This window comes from Tachypleus tridentatus, chromosome 1, assembly GCF_004210375.1.
Source record: "Tachypleus tridentatus isolate NWPU-2018 chromosome 1, ASM421037v1, whole genome shotgun sequence".
Lineage (NCBI taxonomy): Eukaryota > Metazoa > Arthropoda > Merostomata > Xiphosura > Limulidae > Tachypleus > Tachypleus tridentatus.
Window position 1 is genome coordinate 54,186,318 of NC_134825.1, and position 23,062 is coordinate 54,209,379.

Consider the following 23,062-nt stretch of genomic DNA (forward strand, 5'->3'; position numbering starts at 1 on the left):
TAATTTTTTTTTATAAATAAATGATATGTCATTTTTTTTTATTTCATTTGACTGTTGCAGAATATACGACAAAAAGGAGAAGCAATTTCAAGATGCTTGCTATTGTATTCCTTGTCTTACTGACAGTGACAACTCGCACCTTTTCCTACAATGATTTTTTAGAAAATGAGATCATCAGAGATCGGATGCAGCACGAACCGTAAGTGTACAACGTCAAATATTGTTATATAATACAGCTTTCTATCTTTTGTCCATGTTGTTAAATGAATAACAGCTTTGTTCCACATTACAAAATACTGTTTTGGCATTACAGGTACACAGCTATACTTTGTTTCGTAATGTATCTTAACATGAACACAGTGTATACACTGACTAGCCCATTTAACGGAACCTTCTCTGTTTCAGTCATAGGATAGAATGGCATTCTCTTTGATAATATGTATCTCAGGATTCTCAGATGAACTGGTATCAGGTGACTGTGCTGGCCACTGAAGATAACTGAAATCTAAGTTATCCGTTTCCAAACCATCTTCGAGCAATACAACTGCAGTGGGTTGTTGCATGATCTTCTGTCAGTACCATTGTTTGTATGACTATAAATGTAACATTTCGAGGTGGACATGATCCGTAATAGTATTCGAGTACACCCTATTACACTGCTTTCAGTAACTTGGAATGTTAGAATAAACACACAAAGGTAGGGTCAAGTCTCTAACAGCGCTTTTTCCGTATTCTATACGTTATTGTCACTACTAAAAAGGGCCTGGCATGGCCTAGCGCGTTAAGGCGTGCGCTTCGTAATCTGAGGGTCGCGGGTTCGCGCCCGAGTCGCGCCAAACATGCTCGCCCTCCCAGCCGTAGGGGCGTTATAATGTGGCGGTCAATCCCACTATTCGTTGGTAAAAGAGTAGCCCAAGAGTTGGCGGTGGGTGGTGATGACTAGCTGCCTTCCCTCTAGTCTTACACTGCTAAATTAGGGACAGCTAGCACAGATAGCCCTAGAGTAGATTTGTGCGAAATTCCAAAAAAAAACCAAACCAAACCACTACTGAAAAAGATAAGGGGAAGATACGCGATTCCTCAGATCACACCACTCACTTTCAGTAAAAGATTAAAGGAAGATACGCGACTCCTCAGACCACACCATTCATTTTCAGTTATTCAATGCCAACAGTTTGTACTCCATGCACTTCTGAAGCCATATTTGTTTGTTTGTTTTTCTGACATTTTGATAAGCGAATTCCAAACCTTTTCGACATCTGTGCAGCATTTTTATTACGATGCTCAATGAACACTTGAAGATGGTTAAATCCTGAACACTACTGCAGGTATTTATTAACGCGGACACAATCGCAGGCCTGTTTCGTTTTATAAGCACGTTCATGTGTTTTTCACAAAGCTGGTAACAACGCTAAAAATGGGGTTTCCGTACAGAGCACAGTCAGTTGTGTAGCCTTGTGTTTAACAACAACCATTCTAAACCAATTAGTTAGTAACCATAAATTTGCTAGTAGCAGAAATATTCTTTTTCGATTGGGAATATTTAGAAGACCTTAGTACTATCAGTCGGTTCAGTTTATTTGTTTGTCAAATTTTATACAGAACATTCTTGGCTGGCAGTCTCTGATTATAAGTGATAGACTATAGCCTAGTAGAAAGCATTTAGTCTATACCATCTACCGCCAATTAGTCAAGTTGGCACAATGTAACTCTGTAGAAAGTATGTTGGGTTTTAATTAGCGATGGTACTATGGAGCTTGAAAAGTACAATATTTTCTTCCTTTCGTAGCTTAGACAAGTGGATTATTTAGTTCACATTTTTAAAACATTTGAAATATTACACACTTTTTGAGCCTTATGTACTTTCACATCCAGGAAATCTGCCTTGTTTGGTACACTTGCCATATCTAATATGGTAGTTACATCCAGGATATTTGTCTTGTTAATATACTGTCATTATTTCATGTAGTAGCTATATAGAGGAAATCTGCCTTATGCAGTATACGGACATTATTTTATGTAGTAGCCACACAAGAGGAAACCTGCCTTATGCAATATACTGACGTTATTTCATGTATTAGCTACACAGAGTAAATCTGCCTTATGCAGTATACTGATATTATTTCATGTGGTAGCTATTACTACTCAGTATTTCACATCATTGGTAAGTTCGAATATTTTTAGCATGATGTCAAACACAGGTTCCAAATATGCAATTTGTTGTAGCATTTGAAATGTACAGTAAATTTACAGTTTTCACATCATGATGTAAAATAACATTCCGAAACTAACAGTAAATTTACAACAGCACACTGTGAAATTGAGTGTAGTTTTATACTGAGCTATATATTTACAGTTTTATATCAGTTTATAAGAAGCTTTTGAAAATGATAAGCCTACAAGTTTACATTATGATGTAAAGTAATATTTCGAAACGAAAGCAATTTTATTGCTTTACCATATATACCAGATAATTAGTAATAGTGATTTTTGCGACACGATTGACTGCACTAATAATAAACAATTATTGCACACAAATGATTAAATAATTAAAAGAAACATACAAGGAATGAAAAATGCAAATTAGTTTAGATATGACAAGTCTGTCATTCTTAAAAGACAGAATAACACTCTTCTCAGCGTATTGTATATTCATGTTCTAAACAGCCCCAAAGAGGTCAAGACTCACTAGCTAGCAAAAACCAATTAAAACTAATACTCCCATTCGGGTTGAATTCAAACCTCATTTCATTATTGAACATGTTTTCTTTCATTCTAAATATTTCTATCGATCCTCTCGTGTTTCGTTGTTGGAAAAATTTGAGTTCTGCTATGATTTTTTTTTGATTGATCGAAATTAATTTTGTGGTTGGTTTTGGGAACATGTAACGCTAAAACCAATTTTTCAACATCCTTGACAATAGCCTTGATATTCCTTTACTCTAATTGAAAGAGATCGTGTTTGTTTTTTTTACCCATATAAGCACCATTACAAACAAAGAAAAAAATAAATACCCTGTCTGTAATGGTTTTCTGCCATTCCTTTCTTTTTTTTAAAAAAAAGTTGAATATCTGTTCACTGAGATATAAATTGGTTTTATTTTACTTTGATTTAAAACAGCACGTATTTTGTTCGATTGGAAGAGGCAGTAGTGTTATCTTCATATAAAGACCATCTTTTAATATCTCTACAGTTATGGTAAAGCGAACCATTTATTCTCATAAACAGATGTTTTAAATTCTAAAGTATAACGTCTGTTTATATTTGTGACGAATTGAAATTTAAGAAAATCGAGGATTAAATACGAATCGTGCTAACTCTTACCTTCATTCGATATCTCAAATTTGCGTTTGTGTTTCAGACATTCTCTAATTAGGATGTAACTTGAAAACGAATATTTCATTTTGTCAGAGTAATATATGGTTATTACTCGTAATTCCATCTTCTTCCGTTGAATGATCTTTAGGGTTCATACGATCATCAGTTAATTTGTCTTTGGTTTGTTTGTTTGTTTTGGAATTTCGCACAAAGCTACTCGAGGGCTATCTGTGCTAGCCGTCCCTAATTTAGCAGTGTAAGACTAGAGGGAAGGCAGCTAGTCATCACCACCCACCGCCAACTCTTGGGCTACTCTTTTACCAACGAATAGTGGGATTGACCGTAACATTATACACCCCCACGGCTGGGAGGGCGAGCATGTTTAGCGCGACGCGGGCGCGAACCCGCGACCCTCAGATTACGAGTCGCACGCCTTACGCGCTTGGCCATGCCAGGCCCTTGTCTTTGGAAATATAAGATTTATAGTGTGTTAAAGCCACGTGATAGAAGTGTATTGAATATGTAAAAACTGTATAACGTCGGCAGTTACTTTTGATTAACAAGGCTCAAAATCCTGCGTTTCACAGCATGAGTATTGTATATACATGACTGTTCACATACAGATTACAGTGAATGGTTATTCTCAAAAACCTTGTTTTGACTGTCCTGCTTTTCGTAATGATATGCTGTTCGAATATTCAACCATTTATATTTTTAATTTTTTCTTTTGAAAAATATAAAACTATAAACATCTAGTAATAGTCAGTCCTTTTACAATTTAAGAACCACGACAATTGTGGCAAAACTTCAGTTTTTTTTTTTAAAAAAAGCACTCACTAAAACCATCTGAGCCCGACATGGTCAAGTGGATAGTAGCGCTCGACTCGTAATCTGAGGGTCGCGGGTTCGAATCCACGTCACACCATACATGATCATCCTTTCAGCCGTGGGGCGTTATAATGTGACGGTCAATCCCATTATTTGTTAGAAAAAGAGTAGTCCAAGAGTTATCGGTGGGTAATGGTGACTAGCTGCTTTCCCTACATTGGTAAATTAGGGACGGCTAGCGCAGATAGCCTTCTTGTAACTTTGCGCGAAATTCAAAAAACAAACAAACAAATCTTCAGTTTATTAACTCTAACGCTGTTAACGAGTTGTACAAAATGATGTTACTGTTGAAAACTGAAGAGTTACAAAGTGACAAGGATTGTCTAAATAAATAAATCATTTTTCACTTATATCAAGTTCGAACATGAAATAACAATTTTTCTGTGTTATAATTAACCGGCTTGAGGTGGTACCCACTTTTCCATTAGGGACCGTGAGATAATGATTGGTGCGCTTAATCAAAGGGCTCGTGAAGCGAGTAACTATAAATTTCAATTTTAATGCGCGAAGCTTAATAATATATTTAGATTAACTGCAGACGCTTGATCCAGTGGAACGATGTTTTGTATATTCCTGATGCAGAAAACGTGTTTGTTTTCCTTGTGAGAAATCAAGAAGGTTATAAAAAGGCAATTTATGAATAATTCAGTACGTTACGCTTATGTATATTTTTTTATTACTAATCAACACACATTCTGATCAAACGAATATTTGTGCTTTGTTATTCTGAATCAAAATGCACAAATTTAATATAAGTTTGTTTGTTTGTTTTTGAATTTCGCGCAAAGTTACACGAGGGCTATCTGGGCTAGCCGTCCTTAATTTAGCAGTGTAAAACTAGAGAGAAGGCAGCTAGTTATCACCACCCACCGCCAACTCTTGGGCTACTCTTTTATCAATGAATAGTGGAATTGATGATCACATTATGACGCTCTCATGGCTGAAAGGGCGAGCGTGTTTGGTGTGACGGGGATTCGAACCCGCGACCTTCGGATTGCGAGTCAAGTGTCTTAATTACCTAGCCATATTAAGTATAAGTAGTTAAAGAACAGTGAAAAATAGTAATACAGAATTAATATGTATCCTAATAATTTATTTAAAATAAGATATTTTTACATAAAAAAATGATCGTAAAGGAAAACATCATTATAAGAGATCCAAAGTTACGTATGAAGTTTATATTTTAGAAACTATTTTCTATAGCATAATTAAGAATAATTTTAAAAATATAAAAGTATTATTTAAATTGATCGATGCTGCATTACCTTATTTTTAGGTTCATTCTCTTAAGATTCACCTTAGTAACTATGGAAGTTAAAAACGAATATTATTTTTTTTTTACACAGCCCGGCATTACCAGGTGGTTAAGGCACTCGACTGGTAATCTGAGAGTCGCGGGTTCGAATCCCTATCGCACCAAACATGCTCACCTTTTCATCCGTGAGGGCCCTATAATGTGATGATCAATCCCGCTATTCATGGGTAAAAGAGTAACCCAAGAGTTGGCGGTGGGTGGTGATGACTAGTTGCCTTCTCTCTAATCTTACACCGCTAAGTTAGGGACGGCTAGCGTAAATAGTCCTGAAGTAACTTTGCGCGAAATTTAAAAAAACCCAAAGAAACAGTACATAAAACCTTGATATGCAGTTTCGTGGTTCCTGTAATTAATATTTGAACGACATGTTTCATGCAGAAATCAGTATAGTGGTTAATTACAAAAAACAAAAACAAGTCGATTAATGTTAACTAGTATTTTGTATTGTTTCAAAAAACCCCAGAGACAGTTTATTGTTGTTTGTTTTATCTTTGTAAAATACATTGATATCAATTTCCTGGTTCCTCTTTTATCTAAACATACTGTACAACTAATAGCAACAACACAGAGATGTCAGTGTTACATCTGTCACAGGACAGGTGTTTAAAATATTAGACACAGACTGATGAGCACCGAAAAGAAATCTAATGTTTTCATATTTGACAACAAGATTCAGTAAAAAAATACCACTTGGTTTGAAATACGTTTCACAGCAAGCTAAAGCAAACTTTAATATATTTAAAATAGAATTTTCAGGTTGAAAGTATTAATCTTTATGTTGAAATAATTTTGATACATAAATCTTTATTTTATATTAATATTATTACATAATATTCAGTTGGACCTTTTTCTAAATGAACAATTGACAGAATTAATTGGAGGCTTAAAACTGAAATAACTGTCTCAGAAATAACAACAGAAACTTGCATGATAAAGAGAATAAGGCTCAAACTCGGAAATGCTACACAATGATAGGCTATCTGTGCTGTGCCTAACACGAAAAACATACCCAGTTTCTATTATTATAATAAGCCGCTGAGCCATTACTGTATCAGAAGTGAATGCATTACTTAAAAATTGCATAAATCAATGTACTTCACTAAATACGACATTAATATAAATTAATAGAAAAATCTGACTCGATAATGTGTTTATATTATTCCTTCAGTTTAAATTAAAGTTCTGAAACTGGAATATCCTATCTGAATTGTATTTGCACCTTATGCACACGAGGGCCAGACAACCGGTTCAGAATCTCATAGGATTTGGGTATATAATTTTTAATTATTGACAATATGAAAGAAGCCAACCAAATTTCGAATAGAAAAACGATATTGACTCTCATTTTTATAACGCGCTCGCAGCTGAAAGCGTGGAACGTCTTCAGTTTCATCACATTTCGAGAACTGGAACCTCTAATTCGCAGTCTGACATGTTATATACCAGGCCACACCGACCTAAAATCTAGGTATTAATTTGAAAAATACTCACTTCACTATTGAGTGCGTATGAGTGTAACCTATATTGTAAATGTAAACCGTATCAGCAAAAACTTAGTCTTTAATATAGTTTTTAGAAAGTGCTTTCCAATAAAAAGATCACAGTATTAGTACATATTTAATAGTTTGCGTAGTTTCTTAGATACTTCCTTTAAAGCGGCCCGGCATGGCCAAGCGTGTTAAGGCGTGCGACTCGTAATCTCACCAACAAAAGGCTGAGGAAAAGACGAAAACGATACAGATAACAACATTTATGAGTAAGAATTGAGAATATGAAACCATAAATGCAGAAGTGATGTTTACGCAATTCGCCATTGCACATAATTTACCCCTAGCTGTAGCCGATCATGCAGGACATCTATTCAGAAAAATGTTCCCAAACTCTGATATAGTGAATAAATATGGCTGTGCTAGAACCAAAACTACAGCTATTGTACAAATGTTGAGTTGTGAAGACGACAAAACGATTTCAAGTATACTTACTAACAGTGTTTACAGTTTAGCCACAGATGGAACCACAGACATGGATGACTCAAAACTGAATCCAGTCATAAATGAGCAATCAATAGAAGTAACAAATAATAACAGTTATAATAATAAACAGTTTAGAGACATTGGTCAGGCCTAGTAGCCACAAATGATAAAGGGGTCTGTCTACAGTCATTACGCTCAGTCATTTGAAATAGTTGGCATCTCTGATAATGTGACAGTCAATCCCACTATTCATTAGTAAAAGAGTAGCACAAGAGTTGGCGGTGGGTGGTGATGACTAGCTGCCTTCCCTCCAGTCTTACACTGCTAAATTAGAGACGGCTAGACACCTCCTTTGGAAGTAAAGTTCCCCGAATTAGTACATATTTAATAGCCTACATAGTTTTCTAAACTGAGTTCTTTCCACGAAACATCACCCTGGCAACACAAACGCAATTTTGTACATTGTTTCTTAGATAAGGCCTTTTCAAGAAATACTGTCGTAGCAGTACAAGCCTAATTTTTATTTACTTATTTTTTAGGACTTACTTCATTGTAGCTTCTAGAGTTGTGCGGCCCGGTCAAATCTATCGAGTAGCTGTAACTATCTACCGTGCCATCGTTCCGATTACCGTCCAAGCGTGTATTCAACGAGATGGGGTAGAATTAGCTTCAGCAACAAAGGAGCACACTGCTAAAGAACCGGAAACTTTACTCCTGAAGGTATGTCAGACTTGAGGCGTTTAAAGAGGTGGGGAACTTCGAAAGGTGTCGAGGGCTTCGGATCAAATACACTTCGATATCAAGGGCTGTAACAGATAACACTGATGACCCTAGGACGATATAATATCAGATGACGTGTATATAATGTTTAATCTGAAAAACATTACTACCACGATTCACCAACAATTGTAATAAATAAACTCGAAAATTCTTTGAAATCCAAAACAAAATCTATCTTTTTAAGTTGCGTAGTTACAGATAAGAGTAGAATAATAATCTAACTAATTTCACAGAGAGACAAACTGTTATAGGCGTGCTCGTCTCGAAGTTTACAGAAGTTTCAAGGAAAATAATGCTAATTTATATTCTATAAAAACTACTTGTCAAACTTTTATCTGAGTAACTGAACACTAAGTTAAGTGGCCACTCCTCTGTATGCTGAAGAGAATACTTTATACTTTTACAGTTTTTAGTGAAAAGAAACTGTACAAATTATAGTGAAAGATTGTTTTAGTAACTATATCCCTAAAGCTGAGCGTCATAGTAATATATATCTGTACAAATTATAGTGAAAGGTTGTTTTAGTAACTATATCCCTAAAGCTGAGCGTCATAGTAATATATATCTGTACAAATTATAGTGAAAGGTTGTTTTAGTAAATATATCCCTAAAGCTGAGCGTCATAGTAATATATATTTCATATAGTAAATAATCCATAGTGAATGATGTAAAAATGATTTATGTACTAATAGTTTAGTTTTAAATAAGGTTTAACCTTTCCACTAGTGATGTGATCTGTGTCATTATAACGTGACGTAGTTATTAAATGACAAAGACGTGTCACTAGCAAATACGAGTTTTAAGTTTTCTAAAACTGAACTTATAACATTAGAACAATATCCTTCTCAGACTTTTTACATCCAAGTATTTGTTTTCTTTGTTGTTTGCTCCGACAGAATACCTCGGAGTAACGTGGTCAGTATTTGCACCCTTGGTGTTACATTGTATACGATTAATAGACTAAAACCTGAAAGTATTAAATAATAAAGCATCAACATGTGGCTCTATAAACAGAGGTAAAGCCAAGCCCTGACGGAGTCTGATCATATACTGTTGAACATATACGGTTCAGTGTTCTAACAGTCCACTCTCCAAACTCTGGCGTCAGAAAACTTAATCACAACGCTTAGGAACAGAAGTGTACGAAAGTACAGTAAACCGATTGTGTTCATGTCACTATCATGAAGGAATGGTATTCTGTATTTGTTGACAGTTTACTCTATCTGATTACATTTTCGTTTGGTTGTTGCATACAGGTCCGGTAGAAACAATTGATTTTTACTCATAGGCATCTGTTGTTGTTGTTGTTGTATGCAATGTTGCTTAATGCTGTACCTTCTCTTCAACCTCAAACTCAGTTTAACACTGTAAAACTAATATATATTGGAAAAAAGTCACATTATGTTTAATAAAGGAAGGAGCTATTCTGAAGGTATTGTTTTATCCCGTGTCAGAAATGAAAAAATAAGCAAAATCGTAAAGTGCTACTCACGGGAATCGAAATCCTTTGCAGAATACGATTGTTCTTTCAGCAGTTGAGTTGTTATATTGTGATGGTCCATTCGTTATTTGTTGGTAACAGCACAAAGATTCGGCAATAAATGGTATTGAAAAGCTGGCTTCTTTCTAATACATCATTTCCAAATCATTAGCGGCTAGAGCTAACTCTCGAGTGACTTTGCGCATAATTCAACACAAATTCTGTTGTGACGTTAACTGCTAGTGTTAAAAGGAGTTTTCTAACACGCCCGCACAGGACGAAGGCACAAAATATTATATATTTGTCCACATTGAAAAAAGACAAAGTGAATTATAATTCAAATTCAGACACATTAAAGTACACTGTACCTGTATTCATTGCTGCATATGTCACAGGCTACTTTAAATAACATTTATAGGATAGAAAACCACTTAATTAATTTGTATAAGGATTTAAACCATTCGTTCAGACTGGCTCGCCTCTCCTCAGAGGATGAAAGGTGAAGTTCTTGAATATTTCAGTCATTACACATCCACATTTCTGTCGATATGAACTTAATATGAAATCAAGCTCTTTTAACCAGTTTACAGTATATACTAATATTAAACATTAATGAAATACGACTTGTAATCAAGGGGAAAAAGTCCATACGAGAAGGTTTTTTTCAGTGAGTAAAATTGTCCGGTGACTTAGCAGTAAAAATTCGCTATTGACAGAAAGGTTTTAGAAATTTAAATATTTCACTGCTAGGGGCACATACTGTACCGCTATATAATTTTGGTTTCAGTTTTGTAAATTGTAACACTGACCACATGTCAGTTTGGAGTGTTGTAGCATCATTAAAATCAAATAAATTTATCTTTTAAACTTCATAAAGTTTCAGACGAGAAATAAAATATCCAAACAGGCGTGTTTTGTTGTTTTATTTTATATCTAGAAATAAACACGACGTTGTGAGAATCGTTTATCTATAAATGCGGTACTGAAACAGTTTAACTCAGCTTAACGTGAAAACAATGTACCCATATCTATCGAAATCATGCTATTAATAAGCTTTTGTGAACAGAACATTGAAATTAACAGGTTAAATTGGACTATGTGCATTTTATTACGTTCAATGTCGAGTACTTATAATCTAATACATTCGATCTAACCAAATATGTGTTTTAAAGTTTTAATTTAAAAATACTTCAAATCCCATACGAGCAACCAATAAAGTAGGACTTAACATAAAATAATTAAACCCTGGTTGACTGTACATTTTATTTAACATTAACGTTTCTTTGGCACTATACTACACAGACGCTCTAATCACATTAGTTTTAAATCCACAGGTGCCCTCTACTAGTCTACCTGGTCACTACAAGCTGCGAGTTGAAGGAAACATGAACGGAGTGTTAGGAGGTACAGCATTTGTTAACGAAACCTTACTGGAGTTTTCCCAGAAGTCTATGACCATTTTCGTCCAGACTGATAGCCCCATCTACCGGCAGAAACAGACAGGTAAATAATATGAAATGATTTAAAATAATAAGCCTAACCAACGGTAGCTAAATTTTTCAGTTTCAAACATCCTAAAAATAAATCGCTATAGATAAGAAATCAGAACCATCAAATATAGTGTAAATCAGTACTATTTTCCTTTATATCTTACCTTTAACTACTACAGTATAATCGTTTGGCAGTCGACTGGTTGATGGCAACTCTACCGCTTGACTTACATAAATTTCCTCGCTACAAATATCACACATCTGCGCATCTGAAAAGAAACATATTCCTCTCATTGCGTATTGCGTAATAAACTTAGACGTTAACTGTACGAACATACGCAGATTATGCTGCTGTTATTGAAACAAATATAGCGAAAACATGTTATTTTAAGTACCACATGTTTCAGAAAGTTAAATAACCTTTCTTAAGCGTATTCGAAATAAAATATCACAGTCGGTTTTATGAGATCGTATTATTTTGTTCCGAATGGTGGATTCGCATCACCTTCTTAGAAAAGTTTATAGTTTTATGAAACTAAACTTCTCTCATGTAGCCTGACCGGAATTATTTCACCCAATGCAACCTCTGTGTCGTTTTCTTATTCTTTTCTGTTGAAAGTAGTCTACATTTTCACGGAAAACCTAATATTTACATATGTTACTGAGATGTCAATATTATAACTCCGGAATGTGCCAACTATATGTACAAACAAATATCAACTATTTGAAATGTGTCTTAGGTTCCTCTGTTAGGTAATACAGTAACTAAAGAAATGTGCCAAAACAAACTATATGTCAGCTATTGGAAAAGTTTTCCACATTATTACTCAGTTACACAATAAATATATCAAAAATTGGAGGTCATATGCTTGAAAAGTGCTCCAGGTTATTTTGTTAAATATTATTATTCTATCAAATAATATCGTAGCTGTTTAAAAGGTATCTCAGGTTATTTTGTTAAATATTATTATTCTATCAAATAACATCGTAGCTGTTTAAAAGGTGTCTCAGATTATTTTGTTAAATATTATTATTTTATCAAATAATATCGTAGCTGTTTAAAAAGTGCTCCAGGTTATTTTGTTAAATATTATTATTCTATCAAATAATATCGTAGCTGTTTAAAAGGTGTCTCAGGTTATTTTGTTAAATATTATTATTCTATCAAATAATATCGTAGCTGTTTAAAAGGTGTCTCAGGTTATTTTGTTAAATATTATTATTGTATCAAATAATATCGTAGCTGTTTAAAAAGTGTTCCAGGTTATTTTGTTAAATATTATTATTCTATCAAATAATAACTAGCTGTTTAAAAGGTGTCTCAGGTTATTTTGTTAAATATTATTATTCTATCAAATAATATCGTAGCTGTTTAAAAAGTGTTCCAGGTTATTTTGTTAAATATTATTATTCTATCAAATAATATCGTAGCTGTTTAAAAAGTGCTCCAGAGTATTTTGTTAAATATTATTATTCTATCAAACAATATCGTAGCTGTTTAAAAGTGCTCCAGGTTATTTTGTTAAATATTATTATTCTATCAAATAATATCGTAGCTGTTTAAAAAGTGCTCCAGGTTATTTTGTTGAATATTATTATTCTATCAAATAATATCGTAGCTGTTTAAAAGGTGTCGCAGGTTATTCTAGTGAATAATGTCACATGTACGTCATATTAACGATAGAGATGCTTGTCGCTGATAGACTTGAGGTCAGTGTATCGCTAGGAAATAATTTATTATAAACTTGAAGTCGTTTTGTTTTTGAATTAAGTACAACGCTACACAATGGGCTATCTGTGCTCTGCCCACCACGGATATCGAAACCCGGATTGGAGAGTTGTAAGTCCGCAGACATACCGCTGAACCACTGGTGGGACAAACTTGAAGTCAACGTGTCGTTTGTAAATTACTAATAAACTTGTAGCCAGCATATCTCTAGAGGATAACTACTGATAAACTTGAGGTCATTGTGTCACAAGAAAGAAAATAGCTACTGATGAGCTTGAGGTCAGCATATCGCTAGTAAATAACTACTAATAAACTTGAAGTCAGCATGTCACAGGGAAATAAAGGTCGAAACCTATAGTCAATGTGTGGTATAAAAATAAAATTGAATAACTTGAAAATAACCGCTGAAAGCCTATTTAAAGAGAATAATATCTGAAACTTGTGTCAACTTCTCTCAGGACACAAACATATTTTATGTGTTTTAGTTAATCAATAACTGTATAGTCAGGAAGAAACTTTAAAATGTTGATTAATAGTCTTAAAAGACGTTTCGGTGTAAGAGTTGTTTAAAAAAGTAAAATGTAAAATTAGTTGTTTGATTTCGGTTTTTTCGGCAGGATTGCAGTAAATATTCGGATTTACAATCAGAGATTGAGATTTGATTCCCTTCGTTGTACGAAGCAAATACCTCGATATGGCTTTGTTATACCAAAAAACATACGCACATGTTTAATTTCATAAAGCCAAAACATTTCTGTTTTAGAAGACACTTTAAGCCTAAAAGTATTTAGTCGAAACCGTCAGCGACTTAGTTGTCATTATTTCATTTTAACTCTTCTCGAAAGATATAATAAGAAATGGTGATGTGTAAATGCGTATAATTTTCAGGGTCTTGTATTGAGATATTACTCATTAGAGAAAACAATATAGTACAAGACATAATAATTTGATTGGGAAAACAATGTAATAACTTTTACCGATATGCGTCTGTCATTGATGTAGTGTAATTTATGCATATAGATCTATAGTTCCACTTCGATATGTATATAGATATCATTACATCGATGACTGATTATTGTATTCCATTTTACGTTGTCAAATTTCGTGGATATGCTGATTCAAAGAAGTCAAGGTCAACATATTACCTGTACAAATCTACAATATACTAATAAAGTACCAACAGCTGTCTTGTCTATGTATAATAACATTGATCACTTAACTCAATTAAGTACATTTAATATAACTGCACATCAGTAAGGAGGTTCTGAGTATTAGAACAAACTTATTAATTGCGTAAAACGTAAGCTCTATTAATTTGATTTTGTCAATTTTTGTGTGAATTCAAGCAAATTTTACAAGGAATATTTCTTTTTAATGTCTATTTTCTGTATTCGGAAACATAACATAATCTTAACTTGTATTTAATGATAAAATGTAAATAAGTGTTGCGCATGGCTATAACTTTTTAATTTTTTTCAGTCCGTTTTAGAACGATTCCAATCACAACAAATCTAAAAGCGTTTTCTGACGCCGTTGATGTTTACATGTTAGACCCTAGAGGAACGATTATGAAAAGGTGGCTATCTCGTCAGACTAACTTAGGTATGTCCTTGTTGTTAGCAACAAGAGATGATTTTGATTTTTCAAAGACAACAAATAATTTAAATGCCAGTGAGATTGTTATCTCAGATGGGGTTGGATTAAGCAATATAGTTATTTACTTAGCCAAATATAAACTCGCAATATGGCCGAGATATTCTTAAAATTAATTATAGTGTTTCCACATCTAGATGAAAGAGAAATCCAAAACAGATTCCGGATCTAAAATCCCTTGAGATTTGGCATAAAGTAAGCACTACTAAAAATATAGAATATCTCAGCTTATTAATGTTTCGTTTCTTTGTGTTCAACTACCGTTAATATGTTTGAATACAGAGAGTAAATGACTTTAAGCATTAATTCCGTATTTACTAACTCATTTTATTTAGGAGCCGTGAGCTTAGCGTACGAACTGGCGGAAAGACCTGTTTACGGAACGTGGACTATTCGCGTGGTAGCTCAGGTAGGTTTGGAGTGTGTTTGTTTATCACCTATCTATACGTACGAAATAAATAGAACTTTGTTTCTCACATTTGATCCTACAATATAAGCAATGAGTACACATCGTATGTTTATGTTGCGAAGAGCTATCGTTGAAGATTGCGTCTTGTGCCGTTGATGACGCATTTGATCTCCCAAAACTCACCAGTAAAATGAAACTGATAAATTTCAACAAACAACACGATGAAATATTTTAATGTTTTTTAAAGAGAATGGAAGTCAATTTGTTAATAAAATTTTACGTCTTGGATTAGTTAACAATCTATGGTATCTATCACAAGCTTTACTTTACGAAGTGCCAACAATAAAAATTATTACTTCCACGCGTTTTACTTCAACAAAGTGAAAAGTGAGTGATATGCAGGTAAAAGGTACATGTGACAACAGGCTAATTGTGTTTATCCAATATATATACCATATGACATTTCAGTGTAAATCCGGTAATGAATAGTACGTAACTGTTGTGTTTTTATTTTAAATTTCTCTCAGTTATCGATTTTGTTTTAATTTTTAGCGGCAAGTTGAGGAAAAAACCTTTCTGGTGGAAGAATATTGTAAGTGTATCATTTCAGTAAATAATTATGGACATAGAGTTGCTAATGTAATAATATACTTGAAGCCCGCAAATTTAATTTTTAAATATATATATATATATTAAACGATAACAAAATAATGAAGTTAACATTGGTTTATGTGTTTGGTTTTATAGAAAACTATGTAAAAACACCAAATAGGTAATATTCACTGTTAGTTAATGAACCACTATATGCTGTCACGATATCAGTATATTATATTCAAACAATAGAACCCGCCCCCACTAATTGGAAAGGTTTAGTGTTCTTATTGTTTATGTTACGTCACATCTTGTGGTTCATTCCTAACAGTTTAGTGTAGAATGTCATTCTAAAATACAGTTGTTCTTCTGTCATTTCAAAAGCGAATGTTGAGCTTTGCCTGCGTGCGCAGCTTTTGAAACGGGAGACAAACGAACGTTCGAACAAATACCACTGTTGGCAATATATATATATTTAGTATTAGGTGTTTCATTAAGTATGTTCTAAGGTGTTTTGTTTATATAAATATTGTATTTCATCCTTTTATCTTACATGTGTGGTATACTCAGAACTGATATAGATCTAAACTTTAATTGATATATCCAGTATTGTTTTGTTTGTTTGTTTTTGAATTTCGCACAAAGCTACTCGAGGGCTATCTGTGCTAGCCGTCCCTAGTTTTGCAGTGTAAGACTAAAGGGAAGGCAGCTAGTCATCACCACCCACCGCCAACTCTTGGGCTACTCTTTTACAAACGAAAGGGCGAGCATGTTTGGTGCGACGTGGATTCGAATCCACGACCCTCGGACTACGAGTCGAACACCTTAACCCACTTGGCCATGTCGGACCGAACACAAATAATAGAGGGAGGAAAGAAACGTGATGTTTTCTATACCACGTACTTATGAAGTTTTACTTCACTGTTAGGATAACTTTATTGAAAGACAAAAGCTATAACGTAACTGGCAGCATTTGACAGTTATTTCACTAAACAAGTTAACTTTAAAAATGGCTTCACCTCAATAGAGAATACAATATTGTTTTGATGTTGTGTGACATATACATATAAATATATTGATGTTGTGTGACACATACATATAAATATATTGGATATAATCATCGAATAGTTTCGACAAATTATAAAGAAGTGAATGAAATGGGTATAAAATACAAATATAATGTGATTGTAATCTCTGTCGTGTAAGAAACTGAACTACATGAGAACAGTCACATGTCAACAGTTTGCTCTGTGATTTTCTGTTGTCCATCTATTCAGCTTATGTTAACTGGCATAATGCTTATAAAAGTACAGACAGTCGTACTAGCCTTGAAAAGTGTGGTGGTGCACTTATACTAATTCCACAGATAAAAATCCTTCATGACAAAAACCTATTGAAAACAATTCGACAGATTGGAATGTCTATAACAGAAGCATTCGAGGCAGAAAGACCAAACAAACTTTTCAAAATTTTTGTTAAATAACTCAGTGTGTGCTGTTTACGTTATATACAATCTTTCGAATAACCCAGTTGTAAATACTAACGTGAATGCTACCTCCAGAAGAAGTGGCCTTAATGGTTGTGTGACTTATTAAGAATCATAACTTGGGAGTGATAACCAAACAATTGAAGTGAATATCATATTTCTAAACCATTGAGATAAGCAAAGCGGATGGAAAGTTTTTTTATAGATGAATCAAAATATAAATTGTTTGGAAATAAATAACACCAGTTTTTGTTGTTGTTTGACAGAGAGGAGAATGGTAATAAAACTAACATACAACATATACTAGGGAACCAATACAAATGTGGTATACATCTATATAATATATAGAAAACTGATGACACCTTGACTGGTCATAAACAAATTATTAATCATCACGTTATTCCTTCACACACGAAAATGACCTGTTAAGGTACGTTTTCCAGCAAAGCAATGAACCAGCATGATGTAGATGGGATAAATTGATATATGGAAGTAAAAGGGGTCGAAGGGACACTTGCAACCAGGGTTGAGACAAAATGTAGATATGAGTATTTTAAGGTTCTGTGGACCTGTGTGTAAACTGAAAAGGGTTAATGACAATTTGGCTAAATTTTGAGGAGTAACACAGACGATTGATCTAGACACAATATGAAGTCTATTGGTTTTCCAGGAGTAACACAGACGATTGATCTAGACACAATATGAAGTCTATTGGTTTTCCAGGAGTAACACAGACGATTGATATAGACACAATATGAAGTCTATTGGTTTTCCAGGAGTAACACACACGATTGATATAGACACAATATGAAGTCTATTGGTTTTCCAGGAGTAACACAGACGATTGATATAGACACAATATGAAGTCTATTGGTTTTCCAGGAGTAACACAGACGATTGATATAGACACAATATGAAGTCCACCATCACACATTGGTAAAACATATGGAAGCATAAAAATAAGCGATACCAGTCTGTAACCATTCAATTGGAAATACCAATTATTATAACTCTTGTATATGTTCACCTGTGATCTTCCACAACTATTTTCATATATAAGCAGTTAAAATGATATCAATGTATACGTGGTTTTGGGGATAACATTGGTATGTTCTTAAACAAACACATAGGCTAAACTGCTAAGGCAGAGAAACTTAAGGATTAGGTAAAGACATATCGGATTTAGAACTGATTAAGTGTCACAGTTACAATGCCTCAGAACTAAAATCATAGAGCTTGGCAAATGGCATATTGCAGCTTGAGTCTGGAACCTTCAGGTCCGTAGCCCAGCACACCTAGATTCTGTGAATAAACGTTATAAAACTCTAAATCTCAAGGATATAAACTTATGATTTCAAATTACAAAAGAAAATTACAAGAAGCACAGAATTAAAACGTATTATAGCTGAAAATATGTGAACTGAACCAAGATATTCTACCATCTGATCAGCCCTCTGGTAATTTAGAAGTAAGTCTGTAGGTGAGGTGGGCAGAGCGCAGGCAGTTCACTGCATAATTTTGCTCTTAACAACAACCAAACCTAACTGAACAATCATTATGACAAGTTGTGTGGAAATCGATGATAGATGTAGTTCATTATGGATAAATCAGATAAACATATATTTTGTTTTGCCAGATGAGACACAATATGAAGTCAATGTAACCATGCCAGCGTTCTTCATGGACACCAATGACTATATACATGGTTCCGTTATTGCAAAGTGAGTACCTCATATCATTCACCACCATTATGAAATAAATTAAGATATGCAAGTATCGAAACACTCAATACCAAAAGACTGTTAACATTAAAACAACTTATGTCGCTCTGAATATCCTTCTATATTATTAATATAAAATATGTTTATTACTTTCTAAATATTCTATTTGTTTCGCCGTCTAACCATTACTGTGGTTTCCTCAAACGTCCTTCATTTTACGTATTTTATATAAATGTATAGATTCGTATTTAATATATAGTTTTTTGGTTTTTAATAACTTGACTTTAGTTTTTAATCACTCGTTCTAATATTATTTACATTTGTTTTAACAGCTATTCAGGAGGATCGTCTGTGTCGGGAAACCTGAGCTTAACAGCGAAAGTGGAGCCGTTAGACAAAAGTGGAAGTACTTTTAAGATTCTAGTTCAGCCAACACAGCTTGAACAAATACATGATGTTGTACGTATTTTCTGATAATGCTAAGTACTGTTTGAAACTTAGAATGTCATTAAGATTCGGCCCGGGATGACCAGGTGGTTATGGAACTCAACTCGTGTGTTGTAATCACAGTTCCATCAAACATACTCGCCCTTTCAGCCATAGGGACGTTAAAAAGTCACGATCAATCTCACTTTTCATTGGTAAAAGAGTAGTCCAGGGGTTAGCGGTGGGTGTGATGACTACCTGCCTTCTCACTAGTCTTTTACTGCCAAATTAAGAACGACTAGCGGAGATAGCTCTCGTATAGCTTTGCGTGAAATTCAAAACGTAGCCCCAAATATTAGGATGAATTTCACAAAATACAGAATAGAACTCAAAACAATTAGATTTTAAAGAATATGGTGTATTTTAAGTGGATGCTCATTAGGTTTTGTAACATTCTTACACGTTCAAGGCGTATATTTATTTAGCTTAAAAGCAATGTTGTCCTTTTAATATTTCAATTTTGGAACAATTTATATACTGCTGCTAAAAATAATAACATCAACACTTTTACCTTGAACAAATTAATAACTGTCAGAAATGAATTTTGTTTTATTTTGAAGTGTTGAGTGTGTTTAAAACTCTTCATGGGTAATCATGGGTGGGAGATTAAAATTATTGTGATGATATCAGTATTTATATATCTTGGTTTTTTGTGTTGTTTAGTTATATTATTAGGACTATTATTATACATTAGTTATTAGAACTGTGCCGTCGTTAAACGTGCTCACTCTTTCAGTCGTGGGGCCGTTATAATGTGATGATCAATGCCATTATATTTCGATAAAATGGTAGCCTAAGAGTTGGTGAGGGGTGGTATTGACTGACTGCTTCCCCTCTAATCTGTTACTGCTAGATTAGGGACGATTATCACAGAAAGCCATCATGTAGTTTTGCGCGAACTTCAAACAAACCAAACCAAACTTAGGGCTGGGAGTGACCCAGTTGTTAGCATTTTTAATTCTATGGTCTAGCTTTCGTGAACAGTTGTCGCAAAATCACACTGTACTATGTATTATAAGAGTGACAATCAAATCTTATTATTCGATTAGAGTAGCCCAAAACCTGGCTGTGAAAGCTGTTAATTAGCTGACTTTTCTCCTATCTATCATCTGACATTTAGGGACGGTTAGTGTAAATTACTGTTGGGTACTTTTAATGGAATATTCGAAACAAAACAAAAACAAATATAATTTTGTATGAATTCACAGTATAATCTTATGAACTTCTGCCATGGATATGTTTACATACTGAGGTGGTGCACGCGACTTCCCTTCTCACGACTGCCGTAGTAATAATATTAAAAAGGGTGAAAATATTAAAGACCTCTTTTTTAAATAATATAATTTCAATATTTATCCTACAAATCCTACTAAGAATCTTGTATGAGTTTTAGATTTGTTTTGACTTTCGCGCACGCAAAGTTACACAAAAGCGATCTGCACTAGCTGTTCCAAATTTAGCAATGAAAGACTAGAGGGAAGGCAGATACTCAAAATCAGTCACCACCCACCGCCAACTCTTTTTACCAACGAAAAATTCTGGATAGAGAATTGCAAAACATGACTTTAAAGTGTTTTTTAAAACATATAACTGTTTGCAGGTTAAATACATAAACAGATGTTATAAACTGTTTAATATTTTCAGTTTAGAGGATCCGCTACTTATCGATTCAACATGCGAGAATTGGCTGAGCTTGTTTCCAAGCTGGATGGAGCTAAAGTTAGGGTAACGGCCTGTGTAGGTGAGCCTCTGTTAGATCGTGTGGAATGTGGATTTGCAGAGACAGTCATCTTTAATTCCAGCATTAAACTTAAGTTCCTTGGGTCTTTTCCTCAAGTGTTCAAACCAACCATGCCTTTCAAATCTTACGTAAGTTGTTTGATCAGGACAGATTTGTTTTTGTAGAGTCACGTTTATCACGTGCAGATCTTCGTGTATTTTTAAACTAATAGGTCGCAAACCACAATAACGATCACTAAGAAAGATACATCCATTTTGTTAAAGCTTAGAAATTTGTATGAATATACTTAGTTCGAAAACTATAGGAATGTTGTATTTTGAAGTGAAAGTTAATTAATGTTATAAAGACCTAGGAAATATTATATTGTTTTATACGTTCCAGTTATTTCAGATTGTAAGGCCCTGCATGACCAGGTGGATTAAGGCGTTCGACTCGTAATCTGAGGATCGCGGGTTCAAATCCTCGTCGCTCCAAACATGCTTGCCCATTCAGCCGTGATGGTGTTATAATGTGACGGTCAATCCAATTATTCGTTGGTAAAAGAGTAGCCCAATAGTTGGCTTTGGGTGGCGATGACTAGCTGCCTTCCCTCTAGTCTTACACTGATAAATTAGAAACGGCTGGCGCAGATAGTAGCTTTTGCGCGAAATTCAAAAACAAACAAACAAATAAACATTTCAGATTGTTTTCGACATATGGAATACTCTCCATCAAACAAATAAATAACCGGATGCAGCCATTATATAAATATATTTTAAATATATCCCCTCTTCTAACAGCAAGTTGTTGTTTCCTAAAAAAACACTTCTTAAGTTCATATATTTCCAAGCTGTATAATATTTATATTTATTTTCACTTTTATGTTGTGTTTTTCTTTTCTGGATAAAATGTCACGTTACGTGTTTAAAACAGTAAATATTCGAAATGTAATTGAAAGCTTGTTCTAAACAATAACATTTTTTTCAACAGCTCGCTGTGTCCTACTATGACGGATCGCCACTTCCGCCATGGCGTTTATCCAGTCAGAAACTGGATATAAGGCCTACACTGACCATGTTTAACGGAGGATCTCAAAAGTTAGATGTCAAGCACGAGCTTGTGTCGCCCGTGCGTCCTGGAGTCTGGGAGTTGGAACTGGATCTTTGGGTTGAATTAGGTGGAAAAACGTTGTTAAACAGCGTTAAGTCTCTCCAGTTAGAGGTAAATCATCGTATATTTATGTGTTTACTGTGTTGGTAAAGCTATACGATGCTATGCCCATCACGGGTATCGACATCCTGTTTTTGGCGTCATAAGCCTACAAACTTACCGCTGAGCCACTAGAGTCGGTAAGTCATAATTAATTAAAGGTTCGTTATGATGGAAACGTAATTCAACAATAGAGTCACTAAGCTGAGTAGGTGTGCCTGCGAATTACATAAACTTTCTTCATTCTAATTATAAACACAACGGTTGCTATTTTATCTCACTAAACTATATTCAGTTTCTTACATTAAGAGATAATGTTCCTGTGTTGTTTACCTTTTGCAAGATCAAACTTTAGAGTGATATTTTTATCAGTATAATAATTTATTTAAAATTAACGAAGTAAAATATGTATCATATGCATCATTCTAGGCATATTATACAAAACCAGATCAAATATATATATATATATAACAAGGCGAAAAATATTTTAATTATATATTAGGCTTTATATTTTGATTTTGAAAGGACAGTTCATACAAACATTGCAGACAAGTAAAAGAAGAAAGAAACTGTATTGAAACTTGTATAATACATTATTAAAAACACAATAAATTAATGAAGTAACAGAAACAGATAGCTAAAGTTAAATTAAATGGTTTTAAAGTTTAATGACAATGATTAGTTTTATAGATTATATTTGAAAGTCGTACAGACACAAAAAGCTAATTTTTTCTGTACAATTAAGTTTTTCTTTCAATTATCTGTTGCGATCATCTTACGGTTTGCTTTTGTTTTAAACCTAAACAATTCTCA

At 34.0% G+C, this 23,062-nt stretch overlaps 1 protein-coding gene across 3 annotated transcripts in view; it reads left to right on the top strand.

Moving 5' to 3' along the window:
• Positions 1-23,062, top strand: part of LOC143249009 (CD109 antigen-like) — a 147,508-nt gene that overhangs the window by 68,925 nt on the left and 55,521 nt on the right. For all 3 annotated transcript variants that reach the window (XM_076498168.1, XM_076498179.1, XM_076498190.1), the window contains exons 4-13: positions 61-199; positions 8,035-8,215; positions 11,090-11,258; positions 14,454-14,576; positions 14,963-15,036; positions 15,589-15,628; positions 18,750-18,834; positions 19,167-19,293; positions 20,965-21,189; positions 22,031-22,261. In XM_076498168.1, the coding sequence (XP_076354283.1) occupies positions 93-199; positions 8,035-8,215; positions 11,090-11,258; positions 14,454-14,576; positions 14,963-15,036; positions 15,589-15,628; positions 18,750-18,834; positions 19,167-19,293; positions 20,965-21,189; positions 22,031-22,261 (1,362 nt within the window). In that variant the 5' untranslated portion in view covers positions 61-92. The remainder of the gene's footprint in view (positions 1-60; positions 200-8,034; positions 8,216-11,089; positions 11,259-14,453; positions 14,577-14,962; positions 15,037-15,588; positions 15,629-18,749; positions 18,835-19,166; positions 19,294-20,964; positions 21,190-22,030; positions 22,262-23,062) is intronic.